Source organism: Xyrauchen texanus, chromosome 10 (genome assembly GCF_025860055.1).
Source record: "Xyrauchen texanus isolate HMW12.3.18 chromosome 10, RBS_HiC_50CHRs, whole genome shotgun sequence".
NCBI lineage: Eukaryota > Metazoa > Chordata > Actinopteri > Cypriniformes > Catostomidae > Xyrauchen > Xyrauchen texanus.
The window spans coordinates 24,030,287-24,043,856 of record NC_068285.1 but is presented as its reverse complement, the minus strand read 5'-3'; the positions used below and the strand labels follow the sequence as shown (position 1 = coordinate 24,043,856).

The 13,570-nt window shown below is 38.4% G+C and overlaps 1 protein-coding gene across 45 annotated transcripts in view; it reads left to right on the top strand.

The window, feature by feature from the left end:
- Positions 1–13,570, top strand: part of clasp2 (cytoplasmic linker associated protein 2) — a 62,275-nt gene that overhangs the window by 26,421 nt on the left and 22,284 nt on the right. For 25 of the 45 annotated variants that reach the window (XM_052135233.1, XM_052135230.1, XM_052135229.1 and 22 more), the window contains 14 exons: positions 750–896; positions 2,429–2,505; positions 2,655–2,747; positions 4,288–4,433; positions 7,038–7,173; positions 7,257–7,327; positions 7,449–7,508; positions 7,597–7,674; positions 9,127–9,294; positions 9,392–9,429; positions 9,629–9,793; positions 10,747–10,767; positions 11,407–11,511; positions 12,612–12,638. In XM_052135233.1, the coding sequence (XP_051991193.1) occupies positions 750–896; positions 2,429–2,505; positions 2,655–2,747; positions 4,288–4,433; positions 7,038–7,173; positions 7,257–7,327; positions 7,449–7,508; positions 7,597–7,674; positions 9,127–9,294; positions 9,392–9,429; positions 9,629–9,793; positions 10,747–10,767; positions 11,407–11,511; positions 12,612–12,638 (1,332 nt within the window). The remainder of the gene's footprint in view (positions 1–749; positions 897–2,428; positions 2,506–2,654; positions 2,748–4,287; positions 4,434–7,037; positions 7,174–7,256; positions 7,328–7,448; positions 7,509–7,596; positions 7,675–9,126; positions 9,295–9,391; positions 9,430–9,628; positions 9,794–10,746; positions 10,768–11,406; positions 11,512–12,611; positions 12,639–13,570) is intronic. The other 20 variants (XM_052135241.1, XM_052135238.1, XM_052135210.1 and 17 more) reach the window with 3 other exon arrangements.

Sequence of the window (13,570 nt, the reverse complement as noted above, 5' to 3'; positions counted from 1 at the left end):
TAATAGGTTCTGGGCTGGTCATTGATTACTAAAGCTGATATTGTGGAAGGGAGGAAATGAGACCCATACTTGCCATACTTGGCAATCCAAAGCTCTTGGGTTTCAGTAGGGGTTGGTTTGCTCATTGATCTATTCTAATACATTTCCTCGTTACTTGATATTATTCATTATTATTATTGAACCGACTACTTTAGAATGAGAATATGAGCCAATCCTTATATTCAAGTTGATACTGAAATTAGTTTTTGCTGAACCTTGTGCAGGAAATTGTTGAATGAGTCAACAATCTATTCTGAAAGAAAATGAATTGTGTGAGGGATAGAAAGAAAAAAGGGATAGTTCACCCAAAAATGTACTCACCCTTATGTGGTTCTAAACTTGAATGACTTTCTTTCTTCTGAATGTTACAGACGGACAGTCACCATTCACTTTCATTGGAAGGAAAAAGATGCATTGAAAGTAAATGATGACTGAGGCTGTAAGTCCCTATCATTCTGCCTCCCACATCATCTTTTGTGGTCCATGCAGAAAGTCATACTGGTTTATGATCAAACAACATGAGGGCTCTTAAATGCAGACAGAATTTACATTTTTGAGCGAACTATTCCCTTTAAGGCACAAGGAATTGTAACTTAACCTTAATAAAATTGCTATTGATCCAGAAACAGCTCTATTGATATTAAGCTGCCCTCACATTCAGATCTTGACAGTTGATTGATTCATCTTCCTTCTGCTTTTGTCTCTATTAGATCGTAGCTTTGATGATGATGACTCAGTGGATGGAAGCAGGCCATCTTCAGCTCAGGCTGCCTTTAAAGTGCCCAAAGTACCCAAGAAACCTGGAGATTCTGTCAGCAGTTCCAGAAGACCCAGTGGCACTGGAGCTAGCAAACCAGGTGAGTGCACACACACACACACATGCAATTTTACACTGCATTTAAATTCAGAGGAGGTAACTGAGGTGCAGACACTGTGTATAATTTAGTCTTTAGACTTTAGTTTGCACATGGCTTGGGAAAATCTTAAATTGAATGCAATCGTTCTAAAATAGTGATGACGGACTCTATTCATGTGTGCTGCAAGGATACATTGCTGCTTTAAAGGAATAACCCAGGTTCAATACAAGCTTAATCAACATAATTTGTGGCATAATGCTTATTACTACAAAAATGAATTTCTACTTGTGAGGGACAAGTAGAAATTCATTTTTGTAGTAATAAGCATTATGCCACAAATTATGTTTTCTCCACACAAAAAAAAGCATTAATCTGAGTTTCAGTAAGACACTTACATGGAAGTAAATGGGGCCAAGTTAGTGGTGAAGTTTTTAAATGTGTCACCAATATTTATATTTGTTGCCTAGTATCACTCATATTATGCCCAAGGGCGTCTTATGATATTTTTTCTTTTTTGCCTCTCTGGTCAAACTTATTGCTGGGTCTCAGGGTGCTTGTTTGACTGTATTTATTGATGGACCAGGAACAACAAACATATTTAAATTAGAGCGCATAGCAAAGTATTAGGAAAAAAGAGCTGTTTCGTTTTTTATAGTTAATGTTTGAGGTCCATAAATGAGTTGTACTTTCAATGTGTTTTTATACTTTCGATTATATCATTTAGTATGGCAGTCTAACTATTTGAAGTTGTGTAATGTATGTAATTTAACATGTTTTACATTGCCACAGACTCTTTTAAGAACAAGAGGATGGACCCAATACCTAAATCATCATTGGCTGTCTATACTAGGCCTTTCATGATGGATTGATGTTTGTGATGAGGCTCATTATTGCGTTTAGCTTTTGGTTTCAAAATCTAACCAGAATGCTTTGGCATGGGGTTTCCTTGAAGAATGAATGACAGAGCTCTGATTCTGATGTGTTTATCAGGCTGTTTTGGCTTTCTCCCCTGTGTGGGTGTTCTCCTCTCTTCAGGGCCTCTTTCTCTCTAGGTATCTTGATTGATCATTCAGTTACAGGCAGACAAGAAAACAAACAGGAAGTCCATTAGGACTGAGAGATGTTAATGTGCAGGATGGGTCTGTTCATTCACAAGACATCAGAGGCCTTTGTAAGATTTTCAACTGCAAATGGTTGTTGAACTACTTTATAATTTAATGTAATTTACAAATTGCACAAGAACAAGTGAGTTCCCTCCCTTCCTCCACCTATGTATGTCATATTTAAACATAAACTATACACAGAGCACCCCCCTCGCCTAGCAATGCAAAAGTTTCCATAGGATCCTCCTTGTGCTCTGTTTCTAAGGGGACAACTGCAGCTGTCTTTTGGTTGTCTCTCAGTGTGATTTAAGAAAAATGTCTCAGAGAGTGAGTACATAAACAGTTGTACTGAGAGAATGAGTACATAAACAGTTGTACTGACAGCTGTTGGAGTGAGTGTGTTTAACTGAAGTGGATGGTGTGTTGCAGGTATCTCTAAAGAGGGGGCAGGAGCTGTGGATGAGGAGGATTTCGTTAAAGCATTTACAGACGTCCCCAGTGTTCAGGTGAGAAACACATTTGTATCTAAATGGGGTATTACGGAATTCTTTCAAATCCACCTAAGACCAAGTTTCATATTATGATGTCTGATCTAAGGCTTGTAATTGTTTGATCTACAACTCTTTTCTTTTTCTATGTCCGTGTCTTTCTATAGATCTACTCTTCACGGGACTTGGAGGATAATCTAAACAAAATCCGTGAGGTTCTGTCTGATGATAAACATGACTGGGACCATAGAGTTAGCGCGGTTAGTAAAACGTTTTTAACACAATTTAAAGGTGCACTCAGTAATGTTTTATGCTTGTTGTTTTGGACTTGCACTGACACCAAGTAGCATAGATGCAGCATCATTCAAACGCAAACGTTTTCAGTTAACAACGCCATTGTAGAAATGTATTATTCCCAGTCAGCCATGAGTGAAAGGGTCTAATAACAGTGCATTACTTAGATTAAGTAGTGTTCAGCTGGTCATGTGATCCTAACAGGGCTGTCCCCATGAGGGGACCCTCTCCATGTAGAAAAAAACAGCTTTTATAAGGTAACTAATATGACTGAAGTCTGATTTTTATACATGCGTATGTTTCAAAATAATTTTATTACAATTTATTTTATTTATTTTTTCATTGTAAGTGCAACTTTAAGGGGATAATTCACCCAAAAAGTTAAATCCTATTTTTATTCTCCCTCGTGTTGATTGATTTTATTTATTTTTTTATCTCTGTGGAAAATAATTATGTTTGCAAAGCTCTTGCCATACCATGACTGTTCATAGTGACAAAGGCAGACAAAGAACACCACTAAATATCACAAAAGTAGTCCATAAAACATGAGTACAAAGTCTTCTGGAGTCATACAATATATTTTCTGAGGATAAGACTAAAATTTAAGTGATTATTCACTGATCGTCTTGCCCTCCCCCAAAGCCCGCCTCTTGGCCGTGTTCGCATCCAGAATTCAAAATCATGCCTGTGAACCAATGCCTTTTCACGTCAATGATGTTGATGCACCATTTTTTAATCTGGATGCGAACATGGCCTAGAACTAAGCTATAATAGAAATGATGATCAGTGAATAAATACCATTTTGATCTGTTCCTCACACAAAGTTATCACATGGCTTCAGAAAAATTGGAATATTGCTCAAAAGATGTATGTCCTACTTTTAAGGTGTTTTTGGCCATTTTGGAACTTGACAGCCCTATGTCACTATTTAGAGCTCTGTAAGGATTCTTTGAGAATTTCTACTTTTGTTTTCCACCAAAAAAATAACCACATACAGGTTCAGAATGACATGAGGGTGAGTAAATAATGACAGAATTTTCATATTCAGGTGAACTACACTTTTGGATGCATAACCATCTTAATAAATCTCTGCTCTTTAGACACGGCACCATTATAGTCTCCATATTGCTTTTTCAAGTGGCTGAACTTGTTTGCTGTATAAATATTTGGCAAAATGTGGTGGTTGGCAAACTGTATTAGTGTTTCCCACGAGAAACGGCTTCAAAAAGTTCAAAAGGTGACAAGATGACATTGGGATGCACTCGACCTAAAGTCTTTGTGACCATAGAAAGTGGTTTATTTACTTTTTGGGCAGTTAAATTTTTCTCTCTTTTAAAATAAAACAAAATATTTTATGAAAACATGAAAGCTTTTAACTGCATTTGAAGTTTCCTGGCTTTTATATACTGTAGATTTTCCTATACATTACCATTCATCTGTGATCAAATGTAATACACTCTGTGATGTGGTGGGTCTCACTTTGCTTTCCCCCTCCTCTCTCCACAGCTAAAGAAAATCCGATCTCTGCTGGTTGCCGGGGCAGCAGACTATGATTGTTTCTACCAGCACCTGCGCCTGTTGGATGGCGCATTTAAGCTGTCTGCAAAAGACCTGCGTTCTCAGGTGGTGCGGGAGGCTTGCATCACAATGGCGTGAGTGTCTTGACATCTTTAAATGACAGGGATGTTAACTCCGATGTCTTGCTCTAGAAAGCTGTGTGTGCATGTTACGCAGATTATTGAGATCTGGTTTCTATCAGCCATTTAATTAAGGGCTTGAGGATGAGGTGAAGAAGCTTTTAAAGCATAGCAGTTTCTATGTCTAGTCAATTGGATTTCGATTAGTGTACTCGCAGTTGCTTTATTTTTTATTTTTTTTTTACTGTTGCTAAAAGGAGCTTTCAACATTTTAAAGAACAAGTATTTAAAGCATGGGTGCCCACACTTTTTTGTGTGATGATCTACTTTTAAATGACCAACTCAATAAGATCTACCAACTAAAAACAAAACACCATTTCATTTAAAATAAGAAAATGATCGTTGGGACTACTGCATGTATCCCTACATGGAATTCATCTTCTAATTAATACAAAAATATATAATAATGTTCAATGTTGATATCATTCAGTTTTAAAACTAAACCCAAACCACCTACAGCACAATAGATTACAATAGCCAGGGCATTTACCTTATTCTGATGACTTGCACTGAATGGAATCAGACAGTTTTGCCTAATCCGGGCAGTAGCATCGCAATTTCGCTGTTCTCAGAAGTCCTTGGAAGGCTCGTATGCGCAAACCTAGTTGTCATGGCAACTGAATAAACAGTTCAGTTGCCTGGTCAATATTTACTGGTCAAGTGCAAGTCAGACAGAAATTAAAAGAAGGAAAGACATTATATTTATTTGTATTAAAATTTATCGAAAGTACATTTACATTTTTTGCGATCTACCAGCATTGCCTTTGCGATCGACTGGTAGATCGCGATCAACGTATTGGGCACCCCTGATTTAAAGCATTGGATCAAGCACTGTTTTTCATTGGACATCAAGTGGCGACCTGACAAAGTTGTGAATGTATTAATGGAAATTAATGAATACTACTGTGAACTGAATAGTCCCAATAATATAATATGCAAAATTATTAACTTATTAAACATATTTTCTTTTGAAGTTTCATAGTTTGGATGAGGGCACACATTTGCATCTCCTTAAAGGATTAGTTCATTCCAAAATGTAAATTCTCTCAGTTTACTCACACTCATGCCATCCCAGATGTGTATGACTTTTTTTCTTCTGCATAACACAAATTAAGATTTTTAGAAGAATATTTCAGCTCTGTAGGTCCATAAAATGCAAGTGAATGGGTGCCAAATATTTGCTGCTCCAAAAAGCACTTAGTCATCATAAAAGTAATCCATAAGTCTCCAGTGGACTAATTAATGTCTTCTGACGCAAAATACTAAGTGTAAGAAATGGATCAATATTTATATATTTTTTCTCCCCAATTTTAGAATGCCCAATTCCCAATGCGCTCTAAGCCCTCATGGTGGTGTAGTGACTCGCCTCGATACGGGTGGCAGAGGATGAATCTCAGTTGCCTCTTGTCACGTGGCTTGTTGAGCAAGTTGCCGCGGAGACCTAGCTTGTGTGGAGGTGCTATTCTCCGCAGCATCTACACACAACTCGCCACGTGCCCCACTGAGAGCGAGAACCACATTATAGCGACCACAAGGAGGTTAACCCAGCGTGACTACCCACCCTAGCAACCGGACCAATTGGTTCTGACTTGAGTCACTCAGCACGCCCTAGGAAATAGATCAATATTTTAAAACATTTTTCACTTAATATTCACAAGGGTCGAGGTCCAGCGTGTTGGCAAGATTACGTGAGAACTGACACGTGAAATACGAAAAAAAAAAAACGGAAGGGCTGTGTTGTTTACAAAAGAAGAGCATATAAATCATACATGGATGCCTCATTCGGCTGGTTTGAATACGTATACTGCGGTGCCATCTTGGAACGGTCAACAAGAAGAGATGTTTGAATCGATTTGAATGCGAGTGAGTGGACTAGATGTCTCAGACCGAGTTCCTTGCTTAGACCGCTGCATAAACTCCTGGAAACAGTATTGCAGTCCATAGAAACAGCTACTAAAAGGGATCTACGTATGGATTTCTATGCCGAGGAGGATTTCGCACTTATGTCACATGAGAGGCAGTTTAAACTCCACCCTTGTCAACAAGTTGGCTGAAATTGAAAATTTTTGTTAAAGTTTTAAATATCTACTTCATACATATTGTTTGGCTTCAGAAGACATTAATTAGACCACTGGAATAGTATGGATTATTTTTATGATGGTTATATGTATTTTTTGGAGCTTCAAAACATTGGTACCCATTCACTTCCATTTTATGGACCTACAGATCTAAAATATTCTTCTAAAAATATTCAATTGTGTTCTGCTGAAAAAAGACGGTAATACACATCTGGGACTGCATGAGTGTGAGTAAATTATGAAAGAACTACTCATTTAATTTAGGTGGCTTCTACAAGTGACATACATTTACTGCAAAATAGTATTATTGGACGCATGGCCTTTGACATTAACAACAAAAGATTAAAAAAAAAACTGTCTTTTCAAAAGTTGACAATCCTATTTCTATAACTATCCTAACTATGCATGACCCGTTTTTGGGTCGCAATCCACCAGTTGAAAGTCACTGCTGTATTGTGCCTTTTATTGTCTTTCTGTGCAGGCATCTCTCCACATTATTGGGGAATAAGTTTGATCATGGTGCAGAGGCGATTGTCCCAGTGCTCTTCAATCTCATCCCAAACTGTGCCAAAGTGATGTCCACATCTGGCACTGCAGCCATACGCGTCATCATACGGGTGAGACACAATGCCATCCACAAGTTCAATCTGTCAGTATGTACTGCATCTGTGTGTTCTGACTTTTATTTTATTTTTTACAGCACACTCACGTCCCACGATTGATTCCACTCATCGCTAGTAACTGCACATCAAAGTCTGTGGCCGTCCGGAGGTTAGATATCAGTTCTGCTCAAACACACTATATCTGAGCAATAGTGATATAGCTGAAATATAATTGTTTTTCTTCCTTTGATATGTAATATATATATCTCTGTTTATTTATTACTCTTTAGGCGCTGTTATGACTTTTTAGATCTTCTGCTGCAGGAATGGCAGACTCACTCTCTGGAGAGGTACAACACAGGATCTTTGCTCAACCTGCTTATGTTGACTGCCCAATACTGCACTACATAACTGCTCTGTTTGTCTTCTGTGTCTCAGGCATGCGGCTGTGTTGGTGGAGAGTATTAAGAAGGGAATCAAAGATGCAGACTCTGAGGCTCGAGTGGAGGCCAGGAAGTGAGTTTGGCTCCTGTTGTGTTTTATGTCCTTGTTTCCCAACCACTGTGCTGTGGCAAACTAGATTGTCAGGTGTGCAGTGGAAAATTATCAAATTCCACAAAAGAAATAAATGCATAAAAAATGTTTTTGAATAACTTCAGGGATCCAAACTCCTCACCTTTTGGAGAAATTCGCCATTTTAAAACCATGATCGGTCACTTTTGTGATTGTGAAGAGCAATGACTAATGTGCAAAAGTGAGTGATGTTTATACGTGTTAAGAGTCTTTCACATGACTCGCATCAGCGCTGCAGAATACATTGAAGTCTGTGAAGTGACTTTACACCAAAGTGTTTTACTCACACAAGTTTTTGCTTCACCAATAATGTCTTTGAGTACTAAAAAACTGTCCAAATTTGTGAAGAGACATTGAATGTCTCATTTCTTTTAATGAAATGTTACCTCATCGTTTACGAATATCAGAGACCCCAGTTATTGAACTAATATAAAATTCACCAAGAAAACACTTAGACCTAAACATAAACGAGTCCTTTTAATACTTTCTGCTATCAAAGCAACTGCAAGATGTTTTTCTCTCTTCCAAATACCTGTTTGCAATCTTTATTGTTCATACCTCCCGCTTTTTACGTGGCAAACTCGTAAAATCGCCCCTCTGTGACGTTTTCTGCAACTCTTATTATGTGGAGGGCTATGCGGTGCTTGACACTGGGTTCATTCTCCAGAACCAAATTAAAACTGCCACGAGAAATCATCTATCCAAGGCAAAGACACAAAATCTAATGACAATTGCCTCAGCATCAGTCTTCCTTAATGTATTTGATTATTCACAGGAGAATTTAAGTCGATGCGGACCAGGAGGAAGATTTGAGTTGTCGATTGAGTTCTGTTTAGTTCATATTTTAATCGTATTTGTTTTTTGTAATATTGTGTTGTTCACATGTTGTGTTTTAGTGGCCTCTGCTGTCACTGCGGAGGAAAAAAACATTCATCTGCTTCGTGTGGTGTCTCTGTTGTTGATCTGTTCTCTTCATAAATAAATGCATAATCTGCTGTACACTCGTCCTGTAAGTTCATGATTAAAAATGGAAATGTGAACGTAAATAAAAGCTATTAAATGTCTTATCATTAAAATATGAAAATGAATGTGACGGGTAATAATAGATTAGGACGGAATTTTTACAACCTTGTCCGTCAAAATGACGGACGATGAGAAAGTCTAATGCAAGTAAACGTGCTACTAAGACAGACAGAAAACATGAAAAAGTTCTTGAAAAGGAAAAATATTGATGATGGTTAGCCTATGTGGGATAGTGGTGTGCTGTTGAAATGTTTAGTTGTAAAAAGTGTGCCGTGACAGACAAAAGGTTGGGAAACACTGTTTTATGTCATGTCTGTCTCTCTCTCTCTCTCTCTCTCTCTCTCTCGCTCCCCCCCCCCCCCCCCCCCGCAGGGCATACTGGGGGTTGCGGGCTCATTTCCCCGGGGAGGCAGAGTCTCTGTATAACTCATTGGAATCATCCTATCAGAAGACATTACAGTCGTATCTAAAGAGCTCGGGCAGCGTGGCATCTCTTCCGCAGTCTGATCGCTCGTCCTCTAGCTCACAGGAAAGCCTCAAGTATGAATTTCTCACTCTGCCTCATTTAACTACACAGTTGGCAGTGAAATTAGAATTCTGGTTTTAGACTGGTTCTTTTTTGTTTGTTTGTTTCCAGTCGGCCGCTGTCAAAATGGTCCGCTGCTCCAGGCAGAGGTGAAATCCTTAATGTTGCTATTTGTGTTCACAGTGAATCAATGTGACAACTTTTTTTTTTTTTATGTGCAAAAACCCTGCCATGTTTTATTAAACACTTAAATCTATATGAATATGCACAACACATTTTTTGTTTTGTGGTTTGTTGTATTGTTCTGTGTGATGTGTTTTGTTTAATTTTGTTTTGTTACTTGTTTAGTACCTGCAAGCTCAAAGTCATCAGGATCTCCAGGCTCTTTGCAGCGTTCCCGTAGCGATGTGGATGTTAACGCTGCCGCTGGTGCTAAAGCCAGACACAGTGGACAGGCTGGTGGGGCAGGACGTGTCGCATCAGCCCTGCCCCCCGGATCATATGCATCTCTCGGTAAGTGCTACATATAGGACATGCACAATTTTTTTAATTAAAGTAATAGTTCATCCAAAAATGAAATTCATTATTTACTCTCCCTCATGCCATCCCAGATGTGTGACTTTCTTTTTTCTGCTGAAAACAAAGATGTTTAAAAGAATATCTCAGCTCTGTAGGTCAAGGTGGATGGTGGATTGATCTTTGAAGCTCCAAAAAGCATATAAAGGCAGCATAAAAGTAATTAATATGACTCCAGTAGTTTAATCCATATCTTCAGAAGCAATTATGATAGGTGTGGTTGAAAAACAGATCAATGCTTGAGCCTTTTTTTTTTACCATAAATCTCCACCTTTGACCAGCCTCGACCAGTAGGTGGCAATAGGCACAAAGAATGTGAATTTCCAAAACACAAAAGAAGAATGTGAAAGTGGAGAGCTATAGTAAAAAAAGGACTTAAATTGTGCTCCGTTTCTCACACATGATATAGCTTCTGAAGACATGGATTAAATCACTAGAGTTGTATGGAGTATGGATTATTTTATGCTGCCTTTTATTTGCTTTTTGAAGCTTAAAATTTTTGGTCATCATTCACTTGCATTGTTTGGACCTACAGAGCTGAGATATTCATCTAAAAATCTTTGTGTTCTGCTGAAGATAGATAGTCATACACATCGGGGATGGCATGAGGGTGAGTAAACGATGAGAGGATTTTCAGTTTTTGGTGAACTATTCTTTAACTCACGAAAACAGAACAGGTCAGACAAGCAAATTTGCTGATTGGCCTCACACAACAAACAGCTTTCCTACACTTACCACACACAAAACCAGCTGAAGTGAAGAATTTTCTTAATTGTTTAAAGTTGCATGTGTGTACCAGTGTGGTTGTTGGAATGTATGTAATTCTGTTGCGAGTGTGTGTTTAGTTCTAACTGGTTTGCTGTGCTCCTCTTTCTCTTCTTTGGCTTAAGATGATGCCTCTGAAAAAGATGGTAAGATCATCTGCCATTTGCCCATCTATGCTTCAATCCATCATCTACATTTTCTCTCCTTTTTTTTTTTTGTTCTACTTCCTCTTTCTTACTGCTTTCTAATCGACTCCCTTCTCACAGCTCACGCTTTCCTACTGTTTGTGTTTGTATTGTTGATCAGAATTTTGGTGTGATTTATCGAAGCTCTTCTATGGTCAATATCGAACTAGGCTTGCATAGATAATGTTTCTCATTGTGTTGGGTGGAAAGTTTGTTTCTGCTCTTTGTTGTAGTTATTTCAATGGCTTAGGTATAATAAGGAATATGATCCTCTCACACAGTGGGTGGAGCTCTTTGTGTGTGATATAGCGCTGCTGTCATCTGCTGCTGCTGAGTGGTATTACAAGCAGAAGTCTCAGGAGGTGCCAGTGGCTTTCAGCTTTCCATTGTGCTAAATGGACATGATTAATTCCAAATCTCCCTTCTAGATCTAATATTCTCAATTCTGTCTCATTGTCTTTCCTCTAACTTGACCATGAATCCATTCCCTCATAGGAGTCAGTTAGTGGGTGGGTATGTGGGCCAGCGAGATGCAAGAAAATGTTTAACATGAGTGTTTAGATTAGCATGAGATTATATATGATGTCTGTTTGTCTCCAGGGCGACTACGGACTAAGCAGACTTTATCAACGGCATCTAGTGTGGGGAGCAGTCAGGTCGACTCGAGAGGGCGGACCCGGTCAAAAATGGCATCCCAGTCACAACGTAAGTACATATATACGCACACAAATACACGCTACGTGTTCTTACCAATCTGTAGCGAAGATTCGCACATGTACTAAATATATTATATACATTTACTCACAAATGTTTTGTGTTGTTTAGCTCAAAAAACACCATAAAATATTGTAGCAGCTTACACTTCTCATAAGCATTTAACTCTCAGAAATTGTCAATGCAAAATGTTTTCCCGTAGTATAGAGCATTGTCCACTCCACAAAAGTGCTCCATACACTACTTTTATATTTTATTCAGTTGGGTCATTCCTGTTATGCTGTATGTGTAACTTAAAAGAATAACTATGCTTGTGTTGTAATTAAAGGAAGTATTTCTAGAAAGGGGTATACCTTACTTGCAGAAATCTGCTCTGGTCAAGCTCATACACATACACTATTAATTAAAAAAACGTATTTACACAATGACAAGACATTTAATGGATGCCTTGAAGGTTGGAGCTAAAAATAGGGATTGAAAGTTAGTTTACAGGAGGATACCATCTTAATTTTAATAAAAAATGTATTGATATGTTTTTGTTTTTACCAACCTTTGACATTTTTATATTATCATATAGATTTATGTAATTTGAGCATACAATATGGAATATAGTAGAGATGGAAAAACCAACTAAACCACAAAACATCACAGAATTCATAAAATACATTGTTGATACTGATGTTTGTGCTGTTGTTTTCCCATAAAAAATGTCACTTGCTGGATGATGGTTAAAGCATTAAGGAACTTAAAGGGATATTACAAAAGATTAGCGGGATGAAAAGTCATATTGAGCACATAGGTAAAAAAATATATAAATTAATTTCCAATTTAAACAATTTGACCAAAAAAACATGTTTTGCTTGAAGTATATGATATGGGCATACAAATTTACTGCATTATAGGAATGTCCCAACTACTAGAAATGTAAGATTTTGTTTTATAGAAATATGGTAAAAATGCAGTGGAACCTGACTGTAAACGGTCATTCCTGGCACCACGACCATGTGTTGTAACACACAATGTCAACTTCATGTGTGTGAGTTTTTAAGGAGTCAACCCACAGCTCCTCCCAACTGTTTCTGTGCCTCTAGGTTCCGACGATTCTGATTGCACGGCAGGTACCCTCGTCTGACATGTTGGCGAGTGTGTTAATTCATGCAAACGTGTGAGAGAGAGAGAGTGTGTGCGCGCAAGTGTTTTTATGTCTTCAGTGCCCTGCATGCTGTGTGGTCTTCTTCACTTGGTGTGATGGTATAAGTCCATTTCTGCCTGCAGGCGTGTAGAAACACAAACTCAACAGACATATGTTGAGAGTGTTGATGGTACATCAAACTAAAGCAGTGGCAAAAACAGTCATGTTGTGTCATCTTTTTTGTGCCTTCATGGTGTTAATTGTGGAGTAACATCTGAATGCAATTGTTTCACAGGGCTTATCGACTATGTGTGCGTCTCGTTGTTTTCATTTGCAGCCTGATGGTTTCATTTTATTTAAATAATGTGTGTCACAACACACTGCATGTTTTTACTCCATAATGCTTTGTATCCATTTAATATGCTGTTCCTCCTCCCTGCCCAATGGGTCTCATGGCCCCACCCCTCTCCCTAATCCTCCCCCTCATTGGCTCAGGATCACAGTCTGCTACCCCTGTTGGTGGTAAGAGTTTCAACATTTCATCTGTCCCTCAAAGTCTTGTTACTCCCGTCCTATGGGTTTCTACCCTTTCTTCGCTTTTCCTGGTTGAACAAGAAACATGGGGTCTCCCAGAATCCCCCACTCTCTTCACTGCATGGAGGGTGTTTAAGCTTGGCTCGCTCTGGATGCCCTGTTGGTTGTACATTATGTCAAACCTGTATATTCATTAAAACCTGCACCTTATGAAGTGGGAAATTTGGAAGAAATTTGGCAATTAGCATGTCAGAGTGCCGCATAGGCTTGTTCATCTGTGTTTGTGTAGTCTGTACATTTCCACATGTTCACTAGAAATACTTTATTCTTCTCTTTTGGTGTCAGCACATTTATGATCACAACACAAGCATTTTAAATTAATTT